Source organism: Nerophis lumbriciformis, linkage group LG04 (assembly GCF_033978685.3).
Source record: "Nerophis lumbriciformis linkage group LG04, RoL_Nlum_v2.1, whole genome shotgun sequence".
Classification (NCBI taxonomy): Eukaryota; Metazoa; Chordata; class Actinopteri; order Syngnathiformes; family Syngnathidae; genus Nerophis; species Nerophis lumbriciformis.
The window spans coordinates 41,209,619-41,237,618 of record NC_084551.2 but is presented as its reverse complement, the minus strand read 5'-3'; the positions used below and the strand labels follow the sequence as shown (position 1 = coordinate 41,237,618).

General features: G+C 40.1%; 2 protein-coding genes across 7 annotated transcripts; both read right to left on the bottom strand.

Moving 5' to 3' along the window:
- Positions 1-4: 4 nt before the first annotated feature.
- On the bottom strand, positions 5-28,000 carry LOC133602285 (sperm acrosome membrane-associated protein 4-like). Its single transcript, XM_061955445.1, has 3 exons — positions 27,196-28,000; positions 299-466; positions 5-228 (listed from the first exon to the last, which is right to left on the bottom strand). The coding sequence occupies exons 1-3, from the start codon at positions 27,248-27,250 to the stop codon at positions 5-7; spliced, it is 447 nt and encodes a 148-aa protein (XP_061811429.1). The 5' UTR covers positions 27,251-28,000.
- On the bottom strand, positions 5,926-11,390 carry LOC133572225 (uncharacterized). Of its 6 annotated transcripts, none has more exons than XR_012050373.1 (14): positions 10,813-11,097; positions 9,655-9,741; positions 9,438-9,558; positions 9,210-9,350; positions 8,803-9,124; positions 8,503-8,705; positions 8,245-8,404; positions 8,015-8,121; positions 7,115-7,201; positions 6,658-6,729; positions 6,459-6,524; positions 6,304-6,369; positions 6,140-6,214; positions 5,926-6,034 (listed from the first exon to the last, which is right to left on the bottom strand). XR_012050373.1 is itself a non-coding variant. In XM_072913027.1 (14 exons), the coding sequence occupies exons 3-6, from the start codon at positions 9,739-9,741 to the stop codon at positions 8,811-8,813; spliced, it is 663 nt and encodes a 220-aa protein (XP_072769128.1). In that variant the 5' UTR covers positions 10,813-11,004; positions 11,236-11,390; the 3' UTR covers positions 5,926-6,034; positions 6,140-6,214; positions 6,304-6,369; positions 6,459-6,729; positions 7,115-7,201; positions 8,015-8,121; positions 8,245-8,404; positions 8,503-8,705; positions 8,803-8,810. The 6 variants fall into 6 exon arrangements, 4 of the variants coding, with proteins under 4 accessions (XP_072769128.1, XP_072769127.1, XP_072769129.1 ...); XM_072913027.1 differs by adding an exon at positions 11,236-11,390 and having other exon boundaries at positions 6,459-6,729; positions 10,813-11,004; XR_012050374.1 differs by having other exon boundaries at positions 6,459-6,729; positions 8,015-8,150; positions 10,813-11,100.

The following is a 28,000-nucleotide window of genomic DNA, read 5'->3' as shown; positions in this document are numbered from 1 at the left end:
TCTGTCAATGTGTGGAGGCCCCTGCAATGCGCCAGGACATCATGAACGCCACAGTGATGCATAAAAGTGTCTCAGCCTGAAGTTTCCACGCCGAGTTGCAGTAGGGGGTGTCGCAGCAATGTTTGGTCATTACAAAGATGGTGTTGTTGGAGAAGAGCTCCACAGTGGTCTCCATGTTACACTCCTCTGCTTTCACACAGCCCAACGTCTTTACATCCAGGACGTCAGCTGAGTGGGGTGAAAGTGTTATGAAACATGACATGATTTCTTAAACTAGATTAATATTAAGGCAACGCACCGGCCTTCCCACGGCCTGTGAAGCAGCGCTCCCCACGGCTGCAGTTAATTTTGGTGGTATAGCAGACATCCCAGAAGCCCAGGTCGCAGCGGAAGCACTGCAGAAGCTCCTCCTCTTCCTCAAGTCCTTTTGCATCCATAACCTGCTCCAAAGACTCTTCTTCTTCACCTGTGCCAATGTAGGTACTAATTACTTACTTTCACAAACACACTTTCAAAATGACATAATATTGTGGCCAGATTGGGTTCAGTTCAGTTTTAAGTTTATTTTGAACATGCATACAAAACAATTAGAATGTAAAGCATCACATATTTGCAGATGTTTCATTACATCAGAAAAGGAGTAGGAAGAAGCAGAGCTTGTTTAGTCCTACCCCTTTTCATATCATAGCAGTTTTATCCCACTTATTTGTTCTCTGTTTGTAACAGAACAGTGAATAAGTAAATATACCATAAGTAAGTGAAAAATATTAAATAAATAATCATTATCCCGGTAAATTCGCTGTGGTGAAGAAGGAGCTGAGCCGGAAGGCAAAGCTCTCAATTTACCGGTCAATCTATGTTCCCATCCTCACCTATGGTCATGAGCTTTGGGTTATGACCGAAAGGACAAGATCACGGGTACAAGCGGCCGAAATGAGTTTCCTCCGTCGGGTGGTGGGGCTCTCCCTTAGAGATAGGGTAAGAAGCTCTGCCATCCGGGGGGAGCTCAAAGTAAAGCCGCTGCTCCTCCACATCGAGAGGAGCCAGATGAGGTGGTTCGGGCATCTGGTCAGGATGCCACCCGAACGCCTCCCTAGGGAGGTGTTTAGGGCACGTCCGACCGGTAGGAGGCCGCGGGGAAGACCCAGGACACGTTGGGAAGACTATGTCTCCCGGCTGGCCTGGGAACGCCTCAGGGTCCCACAGGAAGAGCTGGACGAAGTGGCTGGGGAGAGGGAAGTCTGGGCTTCCCTGCTTAGGCTGCTGCCCCCGCAACCCGACCTCGGATAAGCGGAAGAAGATGGATGGATGGATGGATCATTATCCCATTTTTTTTAAAAGGTTCAAGATGTTTATCATAATTCTTCTTCTTTGTACTTTGTGAACATTTGTAATTTGAACAGTCTTTTAAACTGAATCATATTAGTGCTTTGTTTGATTTCCTTGTTCAATCCATTCCATAATTAAATTCCACATACTGATATGCTAAAGGTTTTAAATGTGCGTGCATACAAAGTTCTTTAAATTAGATTTTCCTCTAAGATTATATATTTCTCCTCTTATGTTGAGGATGTTTTTTGTATATTCTTGGGTAGCAGGTTATAGTTTGCTTTGTACATAATTTTAGCTGTTTGCAAATGCACCAAGTCGTTACATTTCAATAATTTTGATTAAATAAATAAAGGGTTTGTATGTTCTCTATATCCAACATTATGTATTATTCTAAATGATTTTTTTTGTAACACCATTAGTGAATTTGTACACAATAACTCAGATATGGTATCACAAGCGAGCAGTAGAGAATATGGAGTGATTTTTTGGTCCTGAATGTTTTCTTTTGCCCTTTCAATATCTACTCCGTCTATTTGTATTGGTGTTTGACTCTCCCCTCTACTGTTACCAAATAGCATCATTTTAGTTTTACTGAGATTCAAAGATAGTCTGTTTTTGTCAAACCATCTTTTTAATTTGTTTATTTCTTTTGTTATTATTTGTATTAATTTCAGTATGTTCTCTCCTGAACAAAACGCCGTTTCATCTGCAAATAATACTAACTTTAAGTCTTTTGTAACTTTACAAATGTCGTTTTGTATAAAGATTGAACAATTTTGGTCCCAGTATTGATCCTTGAGGTACGCCACAAAATATTTTCAGCTCTGTAGACGTTTGTTCTCCTATCTTTACATATTGCTTCCTGTTGGTTAAGTAGCTTCTTACCCAGTTTAAGACCAACCCTCTGATGCCATACTGTTTTAATGTGTTTATTAAGATATTGTGATTAATTGTGTCAATTGCTTTTGTTAAATCCATAAACACTGCAGCAGCACATTTTTTTACTATCTATTGCATTTGTGATCTCTTCCGTTATTTAGATTTATGCCATTGATGTTGAAAGGTTTGCTCTGTATCCGTATTGGTTGTCTGTGAGTGTTTAATTTTTATTTATGAACTTTTCAATCGGTTGTTAAACAGTTTTTCAATAATTTTAGAAAATTGTGGAAGTAGAGAAACAGGTCTGTAGTTTGTAAAGTGGTGTTTGTCTCCAGTCTTACAAATTGGTACGACTTTTGCTATTTTTCATTTTATCTGGGAATTTGCCTGTTTGAAATAATAGATTGCTCATATACTGTATGTTAAAGGTCTTGAAATCTCTTCAATAACCTTTCTTATCATTTCCATATCAATTCCGTTACAATCAGTTAAGGTCTTGCATTAAAAAAAATTCACAATATTGATTATTTCCTCTTTTGTCAAAGAACATAGAATAGGGGTTTCTGGCTATAGTGTCATTCAAGTCCTCAACTGGATGTGGAATATTTTCCTCCAGATTTGGTTCAATGTTCACAAAGTACATATTGATGCTTTCAACTACTTTGTTCATATTTTCATTTTTAAAATTTCCGTCTGAAAAGTATTTAGGAAAATCCTTCTTAGCACCATTATTAATAATGCCATTTAAGATGCCTCATGTTGCTCTCATATTGTTTTTGTTCCGGTCTAATAAAAGCTTACAGTATAGATTTACTATACACTGAAAATGACTCAACTTAAAAAAGTGAGTGGCTCAACCACAGGTGCCAAACTCAAGGCCCGGTGGTCAAATATGACCCGCCACATCATTTTAATATACTGCCATACTGTAAAAAAAAAATACCGTAAAAACTATGGCAAGCAATTTTTAAATAGCAACAGTAAAACACTGTAAAATCAAAAATAGTTGATCACATTAGTAAATGCAGTGGATTCCCAAGAAACAGTATCCATCCATCCATCCATTTTCTACCGCTTATTCCCTTTGGGGTCGCGGGGGGCGCTGGAGCCTATCTCAGCTACAATCTGCGATGAGGTGGCGACTTGTCCAGGGTGTACCCCGCCTTCCGCCCGATTGTAGCAAGAAACAGTAGACAACCTAAATTACTATGGATATCATATGTAGGAAACACATGACTTTACTATGAAGATAATGACAAATAGTACAATGCATTTGCAAATACTGTAATGTCACAAGCATGCAAACACTCTATGATGTGCTGTATTATTCTGTCTAAATTAAAGATTTTGCATATTGTACATTTAAATTTACAGCAACCCTTAATTGTTTTAGGGGTTTGTGTTAAAGCAATAGCCTAGTTAACTTTTGGCTAACAACGTGTTTTCTTCTATTTTTGTGGCAAGTCGTTTCAGACCAGTGACGTGCTTTGAGGTTGGGGAGGCACTGACCCACTAGTCAGATTTACAAACATACAGTATGATGCTAAGTCACTGACTCAAAAGTCAGAATTACAAACATGATAGTATGATGCAATGGCACAAGCTCAAAATCACATAAACACACAGTATGATGCTAGAATAAAACATTTCAACACACTTAGCACACAAATTAACACAACAACTGCAGAGCAGACAACTTCTTGACTTGGGGGCCGCATTGGGTTAAAACAATTTGGCCGGGGGTCGGGCTGTATGTATGTATATATATATATATATATATATATATATACTGTATATTCCTCGCACACTAATTGACTGAAAGAGCGCGCAATTGCTGCGTGTTTGACTGACACTGCGGCAAGCGCAATGATGTCACGTTATCGATGGGAAAAGGCATTTTTAGACAATATGATATACCTGAGCGGCTAGGAGACACCGAGAGTAAGCGGTGGAAAATGGATTAGAAAGGACAGATTTTAATAAACAATAATAAAACATTTTTTTTTTTAAAAACTTCTTTTTTTTTTTTACTTGAGACTTCCCACAGGCCTGATTTTGGACGCTGGCGGGCCGTAAGCTGTAGTTTGGGGACCCCTGCAATAGACAGTATATCTTACCTTCACTTGTAAATGAAGTCCATTCGCCCTTTCCTTCTGGACGAAGATCTTTTTCTTTAAGTTTTAAAAGTCTCTCTTTCTCAATTGAGATAATTGCTATTAAATGCAAACTCCTGTTTCCCCAAAAAGCAAGTGCGTTTATCAGGTATTTTAATATCTCACGATTTTCCTTTACATTGGCATTGTGGATGCTGATATTTAGTCTCATTTAGAGCCAGATCAATACGTGATATTCCAAACGTTTTGAAAGAAATCTGACCTTGAATGTGGGCAGATGAGCTTTCATGTTTTTCGAGGCTTCTTGCCAGGTTTTTCAAACCCATCCCATCCCATCCATTTTCTACCGCTTGTCCCTCTCGGGGTTGCGGGGGGTGCTGGAGCCTATCTCAGCTGCATTTGGGCGAAAGGCATGGTACACCCTGCACAAGTCGCCATCTCAGTATATCCCATTTGGGTCCAAACACGGTCACCTCCGTGTTTCATTGTTCTTCCTTGTCGTCCTCCCCAGCAATTTTCCTTCGTCCCCGCGTGATCGAGCTGTGCGCCTCGACTTCTCTTTTGCACTTTGGACTGCCACCCTCCATCCTCAAACCCTCGCATGGACACGGACTCTGATTCCTTTGTTGTGTAAGTAAATTATATTGTTCATTATTTATTATATTGTTTATATATACATATAATAAATACATAGAGTAATATTGGCCCCTTGTAGTTATGTGCTGTCATGCAACCATAACAGGCAACAAGCAGGCGACCCCTCGCACGCACACGCTCATGTTATTTTGATCAGGAAACACGGAATTTCCGCGATCTTGACCATGTAAATTATCAAAATATACAGGAACCACACCAAAATCTCATAGAAAGCATAGACCAAAAGAGAAATATTAAAACGTATTATTCCTTTTTGATCATCTTATGGTTAAGCCTTTTACCCCCTCACTGCCTCACTTGCCTCCCCGTCAATGTCTGAAACACGTCACTGTTTCAGACATTGAGGAGTTAGGTCTATGCGCTACTTTGTAAACTGCATCGAAATGAACCACGCTGTTTTTGTTTAAGTGTGTTGGAAGTGGTTGCAAGCAGCTATTTAACAGATACATAGCTCGTTTTTAGGAGGTCACTTGAAGCACCATGTTGTGAGTTGTCCACCCAGGTAACACGCGAACGTTATGAGAACGTTAGGAGAACGTAGTGGCATTGTTATGGGAACGTTAGTTTGTAACGTTCAAAGAACGTTAGGTTGTGGAGTTCTTGCTTGGTTAGCAGAACGTTAGCCAAGAACGTTTGGCAAGAACGTTTAGGGAACTGTTTAGGAACATGCTATTTTCGTCTGTTTTTGCTCTATATTGTCAGGACTAACACTCAAACACAAAATTCAACAATAATTCTTTATTAGTGATAATTATAATACAATAGAAATGGAATGCAATGGTATTTACGTCTGTTTTTGTGCTATATTGTCAGGACTATAACAAACAGAAAATTCAACAATAATTCTTTATTAGTGATAATTATAATACAATAGAAATGGAATGCAGTGGTATTTTCGTCTGTTTTTGTGCTATCTTGTCAGGACTGACACTCAGACAGAAAATTCAACAATAATTATTTATTAGTGATAATTATAATACAATAGAAATGGAATGCTGTGGTCTTGGTCGTGCGCGTCAGTGTACTCCTGCCCCTTCTTGTTGGTTCTCTTCCTGGAAGTAAATAATTATAGATATTCACAAATACAACAAAGACAGCACTGGAATGTAGATGAATTGAATTCAATTAAAACATGGCATAATTTACTCCTTGTTTACCTGCTCAATGCTCACTGGTCTCACTGGCGTTTGCTTGGTTCTTTTCCCTTTCCCTGTTTTCTTCTTCTTCACTTCCTGCAAGTATTTATAATTGCAAATTCAACACAGAACTGGGATCTTTATGAATTGAATTAAAACATTGGCATAATTACTTTATCATTTACCTGGTCACTCATCTCACTGTCCATTCCCTTTGTACACCTCCCTTTGCACTTCTTCGCCGTCGCTTCCTGCAAGTGTTTATAATTGCAAATTCAACACAGAACTGGGATCTTCATGAATTGATTTAAAATATTGGCATAATTACTTTATCATTTACCTGGTCACTCATATCACTGTCCTATTCCTTTGTACACCTCCCTTTGCCCTTCTTCGCCGTCGCTTCCTGCAAGTGTTTCAATCAATCAATCAAGCAATGTTTATTTATATAGCCCTAAATCACAAGTGTCTCAAAGGGCTGCACAAGCCACAATGACATCCTCGGTACAAAGCCCACATAAGGGCAAGGGAAAACTCACCCCAGTGGGACGTCAATGTGAATGACTATGAGAAACCTTGGAGAGGACCGCATATGTGGGTAACCCCCCCCTCTAGGGGAGACCGAATGCAAGGAAGAGGGGAGCAGAGGAGAAAAAAGAAACGGCAGATCAACTGGTCTAAAAGGGGGGTCTATTTAAAGGCTAGAGTATACAAATGAGTTTTAAGATGGGACTTAAATGCTTCTACTGAGGTAGCATCTCTAATTGTTACCGAGAGGGCATTCCATAGTACTGGAGCCCCAATAGAAAACGCTCTATAGCCCGCAGACTTTTTTTGGGCTCTGGGTATCAATAATAAGCCGGAGTTCTTTGAACGCAGATTTCTTGCCGGGACATATGTACAATACAATCGAGTGTTTATAATTGCAAATTCAACACAGAACTGGGATCTTCATGAATTGATTTAAAACATTGGCATAATTACTTTATCATTTACCTGGTCACTCATCTCACTGTCCATTTCCTTTGTACACCTCCCTTTGCCCTTCTTCGCCGTCGCTTCCTCTTAATTCCTCCTCTTCTCCTGCAAGTAGTTATAATTGCAAATTCAAAAGACATCAAATCAAATCAAATCAACTTTATTTATAAAGCACATTTAAAATTTACCACAGGGGTAGCCAAAGTGCTGTACAATGAACAGGTTAACAGATAAAACGAGTACCGAGCAAACACAACACAACACAAACAGAACACGATAAAAAATAAATAATTAAAATAGAATTAATAAGAACATAAAAACATAAAAACAGGATCACAGCAGGTGTATTATGGGGCGCCATTGCAGGATGGATATCACTCAGTGTTAAAAGCCATGGAATAAAAGTATGTTTTTAAGAGAGATTTAAAAACAGGAAGAGAGGAGGCTTGTCTAACACTCAGGGGTAGGTCGTTCCAGAGCTTGGGAGCAGCAACGGCGAAAGCTCTGTCACCTCTAAGCTTCAGCCTTGTGTCAGGGACCGTCAACAGCAGCTGATCGGCTGATCTTAAGGATCGGGTGGGGCAGTAAGGCTGAAGGAGGTCGGAGAGATAGGTTGGCGCGAGGTTGTTTAGACATTTAAAAACAAATAAAAGGAGTTTGAAATTGATTCGGTAACGCACAGGGAGCCAGTGAAGGGACGCTAAAATAGGGGTGATGTGCTCACGTCTGCGGGTCTGTGTTAGCAGACGAGCAGCAGAGTTCTGCACGAGCTGCAGGCGGGCGAGGGAGGCCTGGCTAATGCCAACATACAGGGCATTACAATAATCAAGACGAGTCGAGATAAAGCAGTGGAACATGCAGTGGAACTTCAATAAAATGGAATTCAAAATTGGGATATCTTATCATAATTCTCCGTACCTCAAACTTTGAACCTCCCTTTCAAAAAGTGGCCAGTTTCAGGACCTCTCCAAGCTCACAATCTACTTCAGCTGTGGTCGTCTGTTTGTGAACACCCCTGCATGCCTCTGGAATCACCAGCACAATTTAGAATTCCCTTTAGAATAAATACCGTAATAATAACAGCTAGATCGACCTTGTGAGCATACATACAACATGTTCAAAGATGCAAACCTATTATTAACACTTACTTATTATTATTCTGTAAAAGGGCAAGTCCTCAAATGCCACTTTGCCTGTCTTTCCACGGAGACCAAGCTGCTCCAGGACTTTGTTTGTGGCAATTTTCCTCAGCATTGTCCTCACTGTGTCTGCCAAATTCTGCCCACCAAGAGCAGTAAGAGCTTTCACCTATACAAATAAATAAACAACAATATTGTACTTGATTAGAACATGTTTTTTGATAACTAAACAAAATAATTTTGCAATGGGGAATTAAAACTAATTACCAGCTGCTTTCTGAGCAGAAGATCAGTGTCGAGCTGTTCACTGAAGGTCTTAAGCTGCTCAAGAGTCTCGAAAGGCTTCTCAATGAGATCTTGAACATCCACAGCTTCTGGCCCCACAGACTGTGCTGCCAGCCCTCTCAGCATGCGCATAATTTCTCCCTGGTTCTCAAATAGTTTTTGAACTTTCATGTTTAACTGGAAAACTGCAAAGACAACAAAAGTCAAAGAGGTAATTCGTATTACTGCCCGTTGTAACAGCCTGTTTAACACCACCTATCAACAGTTAAAAAGCCAACTAACGTTCACTTTCAAGGGCATTCCTGCTGCTTCTTGGGAGTGGTCTGGTACTGACTCATACTGGCTGGAGTGGTTTGGTACTGGCTTGAGCTAGATGCATGATTCCTGTCTGGACTGAGCCTGTAAGTGCTGCTTCTCGCTGGGCTGTGAGGTCGGCCTGGATGCCTTGGAGTGGTGTAGTATTGGCTGGTACTGGCTGAAGTGGTCTGGTACTTGCTGGAGATTGGAAAGTTCAATGGTGGGAGCACTGGCAGTGGGGGTGCCTGGATGAGGATCTGTGATTTCTCTTTTCTGCACTTCTTTTTTGGCCGAATTTCCTCTTCGTCTAAACCAACAAAGACAATAAAATGTATGCACCACTAAGTAGTGTTTGAGTATTGTAAGTAAACAGTCTTTGAAAAGTGACTAACCGTCAGCATCAAACACATCTTCCTCATCGTTTCTATAACGTTCAGGGGTGATGTGGCTCCGTTTGGTTGATATTTCTTCTTCCTCTGGGCTCGAAAACATTTCAGCTTGTTTTTCATATTGAAGGGCCTTGTCAAAGTCTTCTGCAAAATTTCAAAGTATGCTGATGACTCAATATGAATTATGTTGTTTAAGATATACATGATATGACTTTGACAATATTCCCTTACCAGTCAATGTTTTCCTGAAAACCCGAATTGGTAGCCTATCCCAGACTTCTTTGTCAGGAATCTCAGCTCTCCGGATTCTGGAGTGGGTAGGATTTGGCTTTGGCCAATAGCAGAAGGTATTCTGAAGATAAAATAATTCAGTCATGATGAATGACATAATTAATAATAAGCTACAATATTATGCCTATGCACAGTACTTTTCAGAAAAAGTAATAACCTTTCCATCATCTTTTGTCCATATGGTTGGGACAACAGCGACTGAACGTTCACCAAGGAACTCAACGACCACATACGAAGGAGCCATCTGGAAAACAATCAGATAATATTACCATTTCAATACTGCATCAAAGAGTTATTTATAATATATTATATATTATAATATATTTATAATATATATTTATAATATATTTATATATTATTTTCCTTGTCTGTGAAGACCCTCAAGAGCCAGGTCTGCTGCTTTGTTCAGTCTTATCCAGTAGTCTACTGGGTTCTCTCTGTGCTTGGGCAGAGTAGCATAAAAGTCAGCAAGAGGGAGACATGACGGAGCATCACTGAAATACTGGAGTAGGATATTGTATATTAGTTCAGGTCTTTGTCTAACATTCAGTCCAGGATCACTACGCAATGCAATCTGCACTACATCCCTGGCTTTGCCCATCAAATGGTTCAAGATTTCCTCCGCCTGATCATCTATAATAACATTGTGTCTCTTGAGGTAAGTCTTAGTCATAACAATCCAGTCTTGCACTGAATACCTGTCAGTGTTGTCACCTCTAAATGTCTGGAGGTCTTTATCTGACTTAACTTGAACTGTCAAATGCTGGAGATCATGCTTGCTAACTCCATTGTGTGTGTTCTGCACAGCAGGACTACTCTGACAGTCACTCTGCATATTCACAACACCAGCTGACATTAGCTTTTCAACAATGGATTCACCAATTTGGGCACCTAACTGCCCTACCATGTCAGTGAGGTGGTGGATGGCATCTACATCACTGTTGGGTGTGGAAGTGTGAGGTGTCTCCCTCATGGACTCGTCAACAGGAGTGAACAGCAAACCTCGACCCAACCCCTTATTTGTACACCCATCAGCTACAATGCTGGAATGCCCCACCTCCCTACTATTAGTGAAATCAGAACACAAAATCCCCCTACCTCTTGATAACACAGGGGTAACAAAATTATCCATCGTGATGCCAATAATGATATGTACTTGCGTTGTGTAATTATACCGGAACAAACGGACTCGGAAAAAAAATAAGACGTGTTTTAGCACAAAAATAATGTACTACCGAAAGTTACCGACCCACTGAAAATAAAAGAGGGAGAGAAAAAAAAAGAGAAAGAAAAAAATATATATAGATCACAGTACCCAAACACACTGTTTTGAGATCCGACCACACAATAATCATCAACCGTAGATCAGGTCAGCAGCGCAGCATCCGCGGCGACGAGCATCAAGCCGATCTGAAGATCCGAAGGTTCACGGCACCAGTGTAACTGTTCTGGGTCGGCACAATGAGACTTTTCCACTGTTCTCAGCTTCATTTATTTTTCTTCCAACCTGCGGGCGACAATCAGACAATGTCGGTATCCCGTCTTTCTTTGGCTTACGCCCTCAACATGTGGAACTTTTCTGTCACATATACATCTTTAACCATTTACAATGAAAAAGACAGATACAAACAGTCTGTAAAATATTGAAATGTATATTCTAAGCGCCATTCCGTGGCAGAACAAAACATGCAACATTTGCTATAGTTAACACCTTAGGAAATAAAATAAAACCACAAACCTGCGGGCGACAATCAGACAATGTCGGTATCCCGTCTTTCTTTGGCTTACGCCTAAACACACAGAATAACACTGTTACCTACGCACGTAAGCACACACACATACGTACGCACCCACAAACACGCACGCACGCACACACACACTGAACAAGTCTCATTACCTACACATGTAGGCACACACACGCACGCACTGAACAAGTCTCATTACCGACACATGTAGGCACACACGCACGCACTGAACAAGTCTCACACACGCACGCACGCACACACTTAACAAGTCTCACACACGCACGCACGCACACACTGAACAAGTCTCATACAACAAAGAGCGGCCGTTTGGCGCCAATGTTAGCGATGTAATGTTACCTGTAATCTGAACTTAAAACTAAAGGACAACACAGGTAAACATATTCACATTCTTGGTACACACATTCATTAATTAAAGACCTAATTTCTACCGAAAAACAAGGAAAAGGTCGGTGGGACCGTCCGAGCAAGACTCACCTTCAACATGTGGAACTTTTCTGTGAGGGGAGAAGGGAGGGGCTACACAACCCAGGAGAACTACAGGAGCTCAGGAGGGACAAAAAGATATCAAACCGCCCTCTCATAGACGAGCAGACAAGATAACTATTTGGAGATAAAATACACAAACAAAATATAATAAATAACAAAGGTGTATTTTAACTCTGTTACATAGGGTAGAAATTGTTACAAAAAAACGTGCTTCGTATTTCACTCTTTCTATCTACTTACATGTGATCAATGCAATTGCCTGATTTATCGGGATTCTGGAATTTGCAGCGTTGTCGAGCGTACGTCGTCGAGCTTGGTAGTCCTTCTTTGTCTTAGGGAAGATTCTACGCGCATGCGCGTCAGATTACTCGAAAAACACAACACGTTCGCGGAACGTTAGGGAAACGTTACTACATAATGTATATAAAGTAAATTTGCGGAAAAAAAACACTTTGAAAAGCCTAACGGTTGCTGTTTCCATTGCAGGCAAATATTTTGTGTGTCATAGGTTTTGATATGTTCTGAGAATGTTCTTAGAATGTTCTCATCTTGCATAACCAAACGAGAACCATACAGTAACGTTACGCTAACGTTAGGTGTTACCTGGGCAGTGAAGGTTTCTACAAATACTTTCAAGTTAAAATCCTCATGTCTCGGAAACACAGGAATTTTGCAGAATTGGGACGGGGCAGCGCGGTGCAGAGTGGTTAACTCTCGTGCCTCACATTTATTAGAGGAAAGGCCATGAAATGATTAACTTAAATAAGTTGAAAAACTTATTCGGGTGTTACCATTTCGTGGTCAATTGTACGGAATATGTACTGTACTATGCAATCTACCAATAAAAGTTTCAATCAATCAATCAAAAGGCGTTCACTAGTAAGGAGGCCTTCATTTGTAAAGTTGTTTGTGATAACATTAAAAATCAGTTACATCCATCCATATTCTTGACCACTTATTCTCACGAGGACTACATGCAGGTAAACGGGAGCCTATCCCAACTGACTTTGTGTGATCTAGTTCATATAGCTAGTAATGCAATAATGACAGTTTATTGAAATCATATTTTTAAATGTATAATGAAAACATTTTTTACAAACTATGAAGACTTTAAAGAGCAATTGTTAAGGTAGACATAATTGTTAGATTTGTAATAACTGAGGAATGGCCTGGGTCCTGGGTTCGATTCCCAGGCTTGGGGTCTTTCTCTGCGGAGTTTACATGATCTCCCCGTGACTGTGTGGGTTCTCGCTGGGCCCTCCGACTTCCTCCCACCTCCAAGGACATGCACCTTGGAATAGGCTGATTGCAACACTAAAATTGGCCCTACTTGGTTTTATGGTAAATTCCTTGCAACCACAGCTGCCAGTATTTTACCGTCAATTCTGTAGATTTTATTGTAAACAGGTTAACAATGTTGACAGTTTTTGTCATATTAATTTCCCCTAAGCAAAAACTGTTATCAACTGTAAAATTAACAGATTCAACATCAACATGCTCTAATGTCCTATACATTATGACTGTATTTTATACGGTGAATTCCTGGCAACCACAGCTGCTGGTTTTTTACCGTAAATTGTGCAGATTTCTTTTTACAATACACATTATTCTAATGTGGCCCACTACGCCATTGTATATAGTACACCATATATTTTTTATTGTGTCCCGCCACATAACAGGTGTCAAACTCAAGACCCCGGGGGCCAAACCTGGCCTGCCACGTCATTTAATGATGTGGTGTTAAACTCGTTTTCATTGTGGGCCACATCGCAATTATGTCTGCCCTTAGTGGGCCGTTTGTAAAAGTGAAAAAATACGAATATACATGTAAATTGCCTCGCTATGTAATGTGCATAGACAACTGTTTATTCAATTATATTTTTAACTAACAGTATGATGGATAACTTGTTTGGAAGTTGTAAGTCAAGGTGACGAGCAGATAAGACATGTCTTGCCTCTTGGTGAGGGGCGGTCGCATTTTTCTCCGCTCCCTCCTTCCCTGCTTGCTTTCTTCGTGTCCTTGTCCTGTCTGAAATTTTTTGAAGCCTCTTTCTTTGCGCTGTCCTCAAATCTAAACTTCAAATGTGGATATGATCAGCTGGACTCTCGACGCAATTGACAAAGTCTTTTCGACAAGGAAAAGAGGTTCGGGGGAGCCTGGCTGCCCTGATGGAACCATTGCTGCGGAATACGTGAGAGACTCCTGGGATTAATGGAGAATCATGTGCCTCTCAGTCCTTTCCATCGAGGACGTGGAAGACATCTACCTATTTGGAACCATGATCGCGGGGCACCTGCTGATTGGGCTGTTGCTCTGGTGTATGGTCAAATTCGGAAGACGATGGCAGCCACTCAAGGGGCCCAACGGTTGTTCATCGCAATGGAAGGATTGGGTCGGGCTGTGGGAACACAGACTGTGGCGATTTCTGATTTGAATCGCAAAATGGATCTCATCATGGAGAAGCTTGTTGAGAAGGAAGAATTAAATTGAACTTGAGAGAGCCAGCACAAACTCAGAGCAGGAATGTCATTGTTTTGACTGCTCGAAGAAAACAACATCTTAATCTACGATTTGACTCCCTCGAATGGCCTTGATGCTATCAGGATCAGGCTGTTCTGAAAAACTCCCCCGAGGACTCCTCAACGATGGACGCTTTTGACCTTCCTTTTTTTCAATAACACCTGGTGTCGAACTTTGAGATCGGCCCCAGTCCACAAAAACATTTCAACATCTCACCCAAGTTAATTGGGCATACATGCACTCACCCGCCCCTCTCCCAATCAACGCCTTCACCACTGCTTAATTCCTCTTCGGGGTTGTGGACGACAGAGGAGCTTTATAGCGGCAGCCGGCCTCCAGGGCCCCAAATCTCCCCCCCTCTGTTGCGATTGTTGTGATTACATGTATCATGTTTTTGTGTGCTATGCTATGTGAGGTTTTTTCCTTGGACTCAGTCTGGACCCCTCCCGAGGGTCCAGCCTTAGACTGATACTTTTTTTACTCTCCCCCCTTTCCCAATGTCACCTTTTTCCCACCTTTTTTAACGAGCGCTGTGAGTAGCTGATCCGTTGGCGGTCCCGTCTTGTCCCCCTTGTAACGTATGTCTGCTCTTAGTGGGACTGTGCCGAAAATGTAATTTCAGTTCTTCTGTGTCTTGTACATGTTAAAGAATGGACAATAATAAAGCATCTTGACTCTTTAAGTTTTTATTTTTGGTCCCTAAAAAATGCTTGGAACATTTTGTTGCAAAAATTTTGACAATTTTAAAGTATGCATGCAGTACATTTATCTGTCAAAATCTGGCCCGGCATGTCATTTACAGTATGCCTGCAAAAGGCTGAAAATAATGAAGCAAGTTCTGGTTAAGATGTATTTGTTCTTTCAATTTTGACAGAAAAATGTTGCACATGCAAATGGAAATTTTCTGATGTTCCAGGCATATTTTGGTTATCGAAAATAAATATCTGCTTGTCATCGTAACAATCAAACAAAAATATACTAATCAAAATCAGTTGCCTTTGCAAATTGTGTAACAACGCTATTATACGTTTATATTCATATATATCCATCCATCCATTTTCTACCGCTTATTCCCTTTTGGGGTCGCGGGGGGCGCTGGAGCCTATCTCAGCTACAATCGGGCGGAAGGCGGGGTACACCCTGGACAAGTCGCCACCTCATCGCAGGGCCAACGCAGATAGACAGACAACATTCACACTCACATCCACACACTAGGGCCAATTTAGTGTTGCCAATCAACTTATCCCCAGGTGCATGTCTTTGGAGGTGGGAGGAAGCCGGAGTACCCGGAGGGAACCCACGCAGTCACGGGGAGGACATGCAAACTCCACACAGAAAGTATTTTTTTTAATGTATTATTAAATAGTAAATAAATGCGATCAAAATGGAGCCTATAGAAGTCGCTCTATTATGCCTATAAAGCTATTATAAAAACATCCAAACACCTCCATTAAGGCTTTATATACATGATATAAGTATATATGTAATGTAGTAACAGACACATTTACAGTAACATCTACAATTTACGTACGTTGCTCATTTTCAGCTTACGTGGAGCATTAATAACTACATCACTGATTAAAACTCACTGCAGACTTCATGAGAGCCAAGAAGCATAATAAAACATAACTTACTGTACAAGGTCTGCTGTCATTAGGATGCAGACTGCTAGGATGTTCATGTATTCCCATTTAGATGAAGAATGACTAATAATCCTCATGAAGAAAAGGGGGGTGACACCAAGCGTCTTTTCGTGTTGTTCTCGCCATTTCCAGGTTTAAATTGGCTGTCAAAGTGTAACAACTTGTCAGAATACATCTTCATCCTTCTTCTATCCAGGTGACAGGCATGATTTATGATCTACAATAAATTTGACAAGCAAGGAAGCAGCTGATCAGTCGATCATGTCAACATTGGCACACAAGCTTGTGATCACTGCCCCGCTATAAAAGAATTGTCTGTGTTAGCGCTTATAATAACAATATCACTAATACTTGGTTACTATTCAAGTCACGAAATGTAAATAGAGTATGGTTGGTGCTATTTGGATGGTTATTTATTGGTTTTGATGGGCGGAATTGAGAACCTCCCATTGGCTCCACTGCAAGCTGACTTTTATTTACGTTAGAATGCATACAAAAAATACATCCATCATCGTGTCTTTCATAATGATTGTGAACAATAGGCAACATTTAAAAAAAAGTGCAGTTGGATAATGGTGCTCACATTTAATATTCTCACCAACCAACCACACTATTTGGACATGTTCACTGTATGCAAGCTGAACACTGACCACTTGAAATGCTATCCATGTATTGTCTTTATAGTATTGTCCTTTGAAAATATAGAAAACAATGGTTGCTGAAATGTGAGCGATGTACTCACTTTTGTAAGATACTGTGTTAACTAAGATAGTAGAACGTATCGTATACATTGTATTGACTCAACCAGTCTGATAGGCTACAATGCTAATTAGTATATAAATACCATTTCTAGTTATGTCATCAAGCCAAGGTGACGATCCTCATTTCGTTAAACATTCAGCATCTCACAGATATTTTGTTTAATCTCTAGCAGTCTGTAATGTGTTTGTGTTGTTCAGGGATGGCTTCTGGGTCTTTGGGCAACATCCTGTTTTAATAACCAGACAGATGGCGGGGACAAAAGTGAAAAGAGTTGGCATCATGTATAACAAACCCGGTCTTAACCCTCCAAGAATGTGCACTATGAATGATGTGCTGTCATGCATTTGTTCCAAATAATTCAAACAGGCTACTCCCCTCATATTTAGTCATTTTTGGTCACTCTGTGTGTGTGTGCGTACGTGTGTGTGTGTGTCTGTGTGCGTGCGTGTGTGAGTGTGTGAGAGAGAGAGAGGCGTTAAAGAAGCAGTTAGCAACAATTGAGGTTTTCCCCTACAATTGTTAAGTTGAGCATTCCTCTGGTACATTTATTTATCAACTGCAGAACAGAGCAGGCATTTATTAAAGGAAAGGCCATGAAATGATTAACGTGGACCCCGACTTAAACAAGTTGAAAAACTTATTCGGGTGTTACCATTTAGTGGTCAATTGTACGGAATATGTACTGTACTGTGCAATCTAATAATAAAAGTTTCAATCAATAAATAGACCAATAAATGCACCCTCTTTTTTATTGATGTTTTTCGATACTGTAAAAATGTGTAGAATAAATATTACCTAAACATTTCTGTCAAAAAAGATTTGCATCAGCCTGCTTCGCTAGTATAGACACTTACATTATGCGTTGCCTTCATTATAACTAGAGATGTCCAATAATGTATTTTTTGCCGATATCCGATATTGTCCAACTCTTAATTACCGATTCCGATATCAACCAATACCGATATATACAGTCGTGGAATCAACACATTATTATGCCTCATTTTGTTGTGATGCCCCACTGGATGCATTAAACAACGTAACAAGGTTTTCCAAAAATAAATCAACTCAAGTTATGGAAAAAAGTACCAACATGGATGGCACTACCATATTTATTATTGAAGTCACAAAGTGCATTATTTTTTTTTAACATGCCTCAAAACAGCAGCTTGGAATTTGGGACATGCTCTCCCTGAGATAATCCTGACACCCACTACAACTATGGGAAATACTATACTTTGACTTTCACAAAGTGCATTATTTTCTAAATTTCTTTAAACATGCCTCAAAACAACAGATACAAAAACAACAAAGGCACACAGCTTCAGTCCAGAGTATACTAGAGTAATAAAGTAAACAATAACATAGTCCTCCTTTAGTGCAAGACTGCCTGGCATACTGTACAACAGGAAATTATAAACTGGGCTCAATCTGAACAGCCGATATGGACATCTACATCAATTATATGATTTGCCTGAGAAGCTGGACAGGACAAAAAAATAAAATAAAATAAAATACAATTACTTTTTGAAACCGATACCAATAATTTCCGATATTACATTTTATAGCATTTATCGGCTGATAATATCGGCAGTCCGATATTATCAGACTTCTCTAATTATAACACTTATATAAGGCTTTTAATTTTTGCAGCTCCAGACAGATTTGTTTTGTATTTTTGGCCCGATAAGCAGAGGTGGGACCAAGTCATTGCTTTGCAAGTCACAAGTAAGTCTCAAGTCTTTGCCCTCAAGTCTCGAGTCAAGTCCCAAGTCAAGACAGGCAAGTCCGAGTCAAGTCCAAAGTCAAGACTGGAAAGTCTCAAGTCAAGTCCCAAGTCCTGCATTTTGAGTTTCGAGTCCTTTCAAGTCGTTTTAACCACAGACTAATGTATTTACAAAGATTGTGTATGCTTTTAAAACGCTGTATTTATTTATTAAAACAAGTGCATTTGAAATTGCAGGGAAAAAGATAGTGGTGACATTGCACTTCAAAATAGCACTATTAACCAGTCATTTTAAACATTTAACTCATTCCTTTACAGAATAAACACATTTGAAAAAACAAGTGCAACTGTACTTATTTGCACAAAAGTGTTAACATTGTATTTCCATGGCATATTGCATTGTAACTAGTTCCACAGCAGTTTCTATCCTGTTCTTACCTTATCTCATTGATCTCATCTCATACTGTATGTTTGTTGATGTGTGCGTACACATGAAAAACATAACAAATATATGAACATAACAATGAACAGAGTTGTACTTTTTAGATATCAGGGCCCTATGCAATATGTACACATATTCTTAATATAGTATACATTTTAACTGACCTTTATTTGACTATTTTTGTCTTTTATTAGGTGGCTAAAATACGCGGTGCTGCTGACCACCGTCTAACGTTACGTTACTGTGTGTGATACATGGACTAACGTAACGTACCTCATGCAACCCTGCTTAAAAAATATTACTTGACAAAAAGTATGAATAAGGCAGCAAACTGCAGTGGACGCAACAGATTGCTGTGTTTGCAATGACGTTATAACCATAGACATCTTATAAGTAGGCGCAGCATTGGTTGCTGTGACGTGAGCAATTTGGCCGCCATCTTGAAGTGGTGATGAGGAGCCGGCGAGCAGCCTAAACTGACAGTTGACAGGTAGAAAACAAAGATGCTAAACTGACAGTTCACAGGTAGAAAACAAAGATGGTGTTCAGCGTTCTCCTGCTCAAATGAGCGGACTGTTGAAAATAGGAATCGGGGGATTACTTTTCACAAGTAAGATTTAACATTAACGTACTATTGGTTGTATTTTATGAAAATAATATTACCACAGAGTTGAGAAGGAGCAAAGATCTTCAATATTTGTATGTGAAAATCACAAAGAAATCTTCTGGGGGAGGATGACGCCCCTACAGGTGTTTGGTTTACAAACTTTCAGCCCCACCTAAAACAAAATTCACCAGCCGCCACTGATTATGATGCATTCTCATTTTAGGCAAAGTATAAGACAATACTTTCTTAACAGTATAATTGTAACCAGGAATACGTCTTCAAGTAACAATATTCAAATACTAACATTGTTGGGTAAAACAGAATTTGGTTTTAATCTGAATCCAGTGAAACAGATTGGTGGTTTTAGCTGATATAAAGACTTTCAGGTGTTTATATATGTTTAAGTATTTGGCAGACGCTTTTATCCAAAGCGACTTACATAAAAAAATACATATAAAACAATCACTGCAAACATTATCATTTAAGGGAAGAATGTAATAGAAAATATCAATACAAAGTGTCAAGACAGGGGCGGCGTGGCGAAGTTGGTAGAGTGGCCGTGCCAGCAATTGGAGGGTTGCTGGTTACTGGGGTTCAATCCCCACCTTCTACCATCCAAGTCAAGTCCGTTGTGTCCTTGGGCAAGACACTTCACCCTTGCTCCTGATGGGTGCTGGTTAGCGCCTTGCATGGCAGCTCCCGCCATCAGTGTGTGAATGTGTGTGTGAATGGGTGAATGTGGAAATACTGTCAAAGCGCTTTGAGTACCTTGAAGGTAGAAAAGCGCTATACAAGTATAACTCATTTATCATTTATCATTTAAAACAGAATAAACTCTCTGCTGCTGAAGCAACAGAGATACAGTCTATAGGTCCCTAAGATATATAGATATCTAATGTATTCATACATTGTTTATGTAGGATACACGCATGTATATATAACCTAATCATACTGTTTCTTCAACTTAAAAATATCTTACAGTTTTTTTCCCCCTTCTCTGGGATTATATTCCCAGTTTTGATCTCGGACGTCTGGTCACTTATAGCGTATAAGAATATTATATTATTGTTAAGCAAACTATGAATAATAAAACACGCCAAAACATGTGTCTGTTATCATAGCTACACGTATGACAAAAAAGCGCGTGAAAATCAGTGGTATTCAGTGAGGTAAGATTAATTAAATGCGCTGACAGTTCATTGCTCCTGCCAAATGAATTGCACTGAGTGGAGCGGATCACCACTCCAAGATGGCGGCCACGCGTCTCGTCTGCGCCAGTAGGCAGTAGCGCTCCATGCTGCGTACCCTTAGAACATGTCTATGGTTATAACATTAGCAGTGAGTTTATAACCTCACTGATTTAACTACACAGCAAATACAAGTCACGTTACTTAGCCAATAAACGTTATCTTACATTCAAAACTTACCCTTCTTTGTGCAACTTCAAATGTCGAACGAAGTTGGAAGTTGTTGCGTCTCCGAACTGCGTGATTTGCATACGGCAATTCGTTTTTTGTTGACCAAGTCGTAGTTTTTATACCCGAACAAAATCAACTTTGGCATAATTGTTTCTCACTGGCACGTTGTTGGACAACTCTTGTTCATTGGTTGTACTGCAATTTGATTGGATGAATGCTGTGTGATGAAAACAACGTAGATCTAATTTGATTGGCTATTGTACTGAGAGCACACCAGCTGACAGGAACAACACGCTGATCGACACAGACGAAGAAAATGAAAAATACCGAGCGCTCCCAAATAACTTTTTAAGCTTTGGATTTTGGGGAAAGTAGCAAGTCATGTCAAGTCAAAAGGCTCAAGTCCAAGTGAAGTCACAAGTCATTGATGTTAAAGTCTAAGTCGAGTTGCAAGTCTCTTTACATTTTGTCAAGTCGAGTCTAAAGTCATCAAATTCATGACTCGAGTCTGACTCGAGTCCAAGTCATGTGACTCGAGTCCACACCTCTGCCGATAAGGCTCTTTCAACATTTTGTGTTGCAGACCCCTGTGCTAACACAACATCAGACATGTCTTGGCCGGTCCACTTGTATCATAGTATAAGCCAGTGTTTCCCAGTGTTTTGTATCATAGTATAGGCCAGTGTTTCCCAACCTTTATTGAGACAAGGCACATATGTTTTCACATTAGACAAACACCACAGCGCACCACCAAACATTATTGTGCTGTATGAATGGCAACAGGTTGACACAGAGGTAATTATGTACCTCCTGCCATCTAGTGAACAAAGATGCATCAATTAACATTTGATCATATCCCATTAATTGCACACTAATGTGCTGCAGCACAGTAGTTGGGCATCACTGTATACCCACCCTGAAAGGAGTGATCCATGGTTCCCATGTGGGATGCTTTTATTCAAACATCAAGTCAAAGTAGAATCAAATTCCTCTCAAGCTGTTTTTCTCGGGAATAACTGACTCATGCTGCTGCTTTGAATACTATCAAGTTACACTTCAAGATACAGCTCAAAATATGATTCATAAGTAAAAATGTGAAGTGAAGTGAATTATATAGCGCTTTTCTCTAGTGACTCAAAGCGCTTTACATAGTGAAACACAATATCTAAGTTACATTTAAACCAGTGTGGGTGGCACTGAGAGCAGGTGGGTAAAGCGTCTTGCCCAAGGACACAACGGCAGTGACTTGGACGGCTGAAGAGGGGATCAAACCTGGAACCCTCAAGTGGCTGGCACGGCCGCTCTACCAACCGACAGTGACGTGCGGTGAGGTTGATGGCTGGTGAGGCACTGACTTCATCACAGTCAGATTTACAAACATATGAACCCTAAAGAGTATCTTATTCACCATTTGATTGGCAGCAGTTAACGGGTTATGTTTAAAAGCTCATACCAGCATTCTTCCCTGCTTGGCACTCAGCATCAAGGGTTGGAATTGGGGGTTAAATCACCAAAAATTATTCCCGGGCGCGGCGCCGCTGCTGCCCACTGCTCCCCTCACCTCCCAGGGGGTGAACAAGGGGATGGGTCAAATGCAGAGGACAAATTTCACCACACCTAGTGTGTGTGTGACAATCATTGGTACTTTAACTTAACTTTAACTTTACACATACAAACTGTAGCACACAAAAAAGCACATTTAATAAAAAAAACGTTATTATGGTCTTACCTTTACTTATAAATGAAGTCCATGTGCAGCTCCTTTTGAACAAAAGCATCGATAACTTGTTTATAGAAGTCTTCCTTATCTTTCTTCAGTTTTAAAAGTCTCTCTGTCTCGATGGAGATTTTCCTTTAAGTAATACCTCCTGCTTCGATTGAAAGTCCAGTTTAGAAAACTGTTTTATTTTAGATATGTAATCCTCCATGTTAAACGTCCAGGCGAGAGGACAAAATAAACGATCGCTAACTGTTGCTGCTTGTTGTCACTTCTTCTGCAGCCGAGTAGTCGCAGAAATGCTCCCTGGGATCACTACCTCCCTCTACCACCAGGAGGCGGGATTACTGCGAGCCTCACACAGTGCGTCTTTGCAGCAGTTTTATGATTGCTCAGCACAAGAAATATGTTACACACATACAGTTGTTGACAAAATACACTGTACATTATATACCTCAGCTAACTAAACTATGGAAATGTATGATATAATTCATATAGCAATACGGTCTCACTGCACAGCAGGCCAGCAGTTAGCCGAGTCATTGCACAATCCATGGTGAGGCTCAACTCAGTGACGTGCCTCAACTGGCTGCTGACTCACCGCAAGTCTCTTCTCAGTATTTGAACGGCAAATGTGAAAATTCAGCGATTTTGAATAAAAAATAATCAAAAACTGGTAAAGTTAAATGGAAAATAACTTTATAGTATAATCACTGGATACATATAACAATTTTCTTTTTAAATTGTTTTTCTTTCCATGATGGCATGTGAGGCCCCGCCTCACCTGCCTCCCCTGACTGCACGTCACTGCCAACCGAGCTATACCGCATGTAAAGTCAGTATTTGTCACTCATTTTAGAGTGAAATCCAAATACAGCATTCTTTAGATTCATTATACGTAAAGCGAAATATTTAAAGTAGGGCTGTCAAATGATTACTTTTTAAAATCAGATTAATCACATTTTGGAATATGAATTAATCATGATTAATTGCAGGTGATTTCTTGTTTGCATAATTAAAATTTGCATCAGAAAAGAGCCAAATATTTGTACGCAAATACCATTTTATTGTCATTGTGTCATTCATTAACATTGTACTTGAATGTATGTCATTTATTGGGCCAAAACTTGGTAACAGTTTCATCTTAAGTTTTTTCAGGCCGGCAAGCACACCCGTCTGAGTACGTATACTGTACTTGATCTGATCACTGACTGTATAGCGGTTAAAGTAAAAGAGAATTGTACGGTCACGATAAATTGCTTGATTAATCTAAGCGTGTACATGATTAATGCGACAATTTTTGTGATGAATCTCATGAGTTAATTCATTAATTTTGACAACCCTAATTTAAAGCCTTTATTTCTAGCAAATGTGATCATTGTGGCTTGAAGATAATGAACACTTCAAATGTAGTTTATCAAAGAGTGAGCATGTTGTGACAAAGTTATGGTGTCACATCCTAATCAGCTAATTGACTCAAAAGGACTGCTGATTTGACAGATGTCCAGGAGAAAGTTTTCTACGTGGTAAACCACAAAAGCTCATTGCTGAAGAAGCTGGTTGTTGACAAGAGTGCTGTACCTTAGCATAGAAAGGTCATTGGGGGGTGGGGGGAGGTGCACCAGCAACAGGGATAACCACAGCCTTGAGAGGTTTGTTAAGAAAAACCAGTTCAAAGAATTTGGAGGAACTTTCCAAAGAGTGAATCTGGAATCAGCACATCAAGGGCCAAGAGTGATCTTGGACTGTTGCTCAACTAGACTGCTGGTCTGAAGTCTTCTTTTCAGATGAAAGGAAATTAAATAAATAAATGATAAATGGGTTGTACTTGTATAGCGCTTTTCTACCTTCAAGGTACTCAAAGCGCTTTGACACTACTTCCACATTTACCCATTCACACACACATTCACACACTGATGGAGGGAGCTGCCATGCAAGGCGCTAACCAGCACCCATCAGGAGCAAGGGTGAAGTGTCTTGCTCAGGACACAACGGACATGACGAGGTTGGTACTAGGTGGGGATTGAACCAGTGACCCTCGGGTTGCGCACGGCCACTCTTCCACTGCGCCATAAATTAGTTATGTCATTTGGAAATCAAGGTTCCCGAGTCTGGAGAAAGAGTGGAGATGCACAGAATCCATGTTTCCTATAGTCCAGTGTGAAGTTTCCATGGTCAATGAGGATTTGGGCTGCAGGTGTTGGTCCACTGCGTTTTCTAAAGTCCACAACTACTAGGACATTTGAGAGCATATCGTGCCTTCTTCTGCTGCCAAGCTTTATGGCGATGCTGATATCATTTTCCAGCAGGGTCTGGCACCTCATGTCCACACTGCCAGAGGTATCAAAAGCTGGTTTAATGGCCATGGTGTTACTGTGCTTGACCTGAACCCTGCAATCTAGGTGGGTATTGTCAAAAGGAACATGAAAGACACCAGACCCAACAATGCAGATGACCTGAAGGTAGGGCTGAGCAATATATCGATATGCGCGATATATCGATATGCGCGATATATCGCGGGTTTGTCTCTGTGCGATATAGAAAATGATTATATCGTGATATTCGAGTATGCGTTCTCACGCAGTTGCTTTTAGCTGCGGACATTACAAGACAGGCTCTCCTCGCTCTTTCCTGTGTCTCCTTCTCACAGACAGCAAGCGCAGCTTCTACATACGTCACATACTGTCACGTCATACGTCACATACGTATACGCCCTCACAGAGCAGAGAGGTAGCGGCATGGCTAACGTTAGCTGTGATGCTAGCGGCAATACGAGGAAAGAAGGTGCGAATCTGGTAACAAATGAAGGAATAATTAATTCCCCCAAAAAACAGCAGGGGGTCCATCTTCTGGCAGTGGTTTGGCTTCAAGTGGGAATATGTCGAACAGACAACCGTAATTTGTCAAGTGTGGGGCGAAAGCGTTGCTATAAAAAGTTGCATTACTGCTTATATGTAGCATCATTTGAAAAGTCACCTGCTAGAGAATGAACAGTGCTCACTCCGCACGCCCACACCATCAAAATGCCGAGACAAACATTTCCAGATCAACACCGTATGAAAAAAATAGTGATTTTTTTAGTTGTGATTTCCTTCTCTGCATGAAAGTTTAAAAGTAGCATATATTAATGCAGTATGAAGAATAATGTTTTAATGTAGACACTTAGAATCATCATACTGCTGTGATTATATGCATCAAGTGTTCATTCAAGGCTAAGGCAAAATATCAAGATATATATCGTGTATCGCGATATGGCCTTAAAATATCGCAATATTAAAAAAAGGCCATATCGCCCAGCCCTACCTGAAGGCCACTATCAAAGCCACCTGGGCTTCCCTTAAGCCTGAGCAGATTGCCTCCATGGCACGCCAACATTGATGGAGTCATTCATGCGAAAGGAAAACCCAACCAAGTGGTTTTTTTACATCTCATTTAATATTGTAATTTTCTGAAGTACTTCTGAAGTACTGAAGTATCAATCTGTAAACCTTAATCTTCTAAATTGCAAGAAATAAAGGCTACAAAAATGTTACTCTGTAATGAATATACACAATATATGGGTTTTACTGAAATGACTGATATAGTGTATATAATATAATGAACCTTTTCATACTATTTCTTTTCTTTTAGATGTACCATATTTTTCGGAGTATAAGTCGCACCTGCCGAAAATGCATAATAAAGAAGGTAAAAAACATATATAAGTCGCACTGGAGTATAAGTCGCATTTTTTGGGGAAATTTATTTGATAAAACCCAACACCAAGAATAGACATTTGAAAGGCAACTTAAAATAAATAAAGAATAGTGAACAACAGGCTGAATAAGTGTACGTTATATGAGGCATAAATAACCAACTGAGAACGTGCCTGGTATGTTAACGTAACATATTATGGTAAGAGTCATTCAAATAACTATAACATATAGAACATGCTATACGTTTACCAAACAATCTGTCACTCCTAATCGCTAAATCCCATGAAATCTTATACGTCTAGTCTCTTACGTGAATGAGCTAAATAATATTGTTTGATATTTTACGGTAATGTGTTAATAATTTCACACATAAGTCACTCCTGAGTATAAGTCGCACCCCCGGCCAAACTATTAAAAAAAAACTGCGACTTATAAACTAGTCCGAAAAATACGGTACCTGTATAAGCCTTAAAGCCCTATAGTTCCAAAGTGACTGCTTGAGCTGGTAAGATGAGTTTCAACTGAACTCTTCATCCCACTTTATCTCATTAGCTGGTGCAAGCTTAGACCCTCTCAGTAGACACAATGAAAGAGTGCTCAGTATTTTTAACGTTCAAACATGTTGAGAACCCTCAACAAACACTTCATTAGTTGTACTCTATCCCATACTACAATACTACACTACCACTGTACTTCTTTGGCGCAATGAATTTGTTGGATTGTTACAAGATGATATATTTGAAAGGCGATCCTTGACATTTGAATAATAGAAAAATTAGTTGCATTCTTTGCTGTATAAAAACACAAACCAATAACTTGGCTTGCAATATAGACACAGTAAAGAACAGTTCACTAACATACTTTGGAGGATGCTGTGTTGCTTTCACAATAAAACACCTCAAGAAAGAAAAACCTTACCTTGAGCAGACATGAGCATCATTATAGCAAAAAGACAAAATATAAGTCCTTTCATATTTAGTGGGATACGTGTTCCTCTTGGCGGCACTATGAAGGCTGCAAAGGAGAGCAGAGACGAGATTCAAATTGGATTAGTCAGTTTTATGCCTCCGCTTTGGGATCAGCACTAATTAGGTGCTGTATATCTGAAAATGAGCAACAACTTGTCACGACAACAATGTTACGTGTTCACTTTAATATCAGAAGGGTCATTTGGCTGTTTCAACAGGTGACAGTTGGAATGGCACAGTTTTTAAGCTCTTAGTGAAGAAGAGGCTGATAATTGTCCCACCACAGGTGGTCAGTTGAAATGAACATTTTCATCACTCATAGTTCACAGTTTGTGTCTCTTTCTTGCATGTGTCCTGAGTCAGCGCTCAGCTAAGAGGCTTACATCCTACTGTCCGGTAACACACACACACACACACACGCACACACACACACACACACACACACACACACACACACACACACATCCTCGGAGGTGGGGATTGGATTTAGTCATATGGACAATGCCGCATGAAAACTGCATTGCTTGGATTATGTAACCACCCCCCACACACACACGCACATGTTGAGAGTGTGTGTGGGGGGGAGAATCACTGTTACTGTGTGCACAAAGGCAGTGAAATTGTCAAGTCAGTGTATTTTTCACAACTTGATTTTACAGCTACCGCTGTAAACTTTATGTGAAGCGTATGCCACACCAAATGTTCTCCCTGGAAACGCTGGTAAACGTTTGGCGGCTTCTCAGTTGAGAGGAATT

Bases quoted from the DNA above. Each gene is read 5' to 3' on its own strand.
- LOC133572225 (XM_072913027.1), bottom strand. From the start codon at position 9,741: ATGGCTCCTTCGTATGTGGTCGTTGAGTTCCTTGGTGAACGTTCAGTC. The intron at 9,351-9,437 runs GTAAGGGAATAT...GAAATTTTGCAG, and splicing joins TTTCAGGAAAACATTGACTG to AAGACTTTGACAAGGCCCTT. The intron at 9,125-9,209 runs GTTAGTCACTTT...TTGTTGGTTTAG, and splicing joins AGATGTGTTTGATGCTGACG to ACGAAGAGGAAATTCGGCCA.
- LOC133602285 (XM_061955445.1), bottom strand. From the start codon at position 27,250: ATGAAAGGACTTATATTTTGTCTTTTTGCTATAATGATGCTCATGTCT. The intron at 467-27,195 runs GTAAGGTTTTTC...ACATTGGCACAG, and splicing joins GATGCTCATGTCTGCTCAAG to GTGAAGAAGAAGAGTCTTTG. The intron at 229-298 runs GTGCGTTGCCTT...CACCCCACTCAG, and splicing joins CACAGGCCGTGGGAAGGCCG to CTGACGTCCTGGATGTAAAG.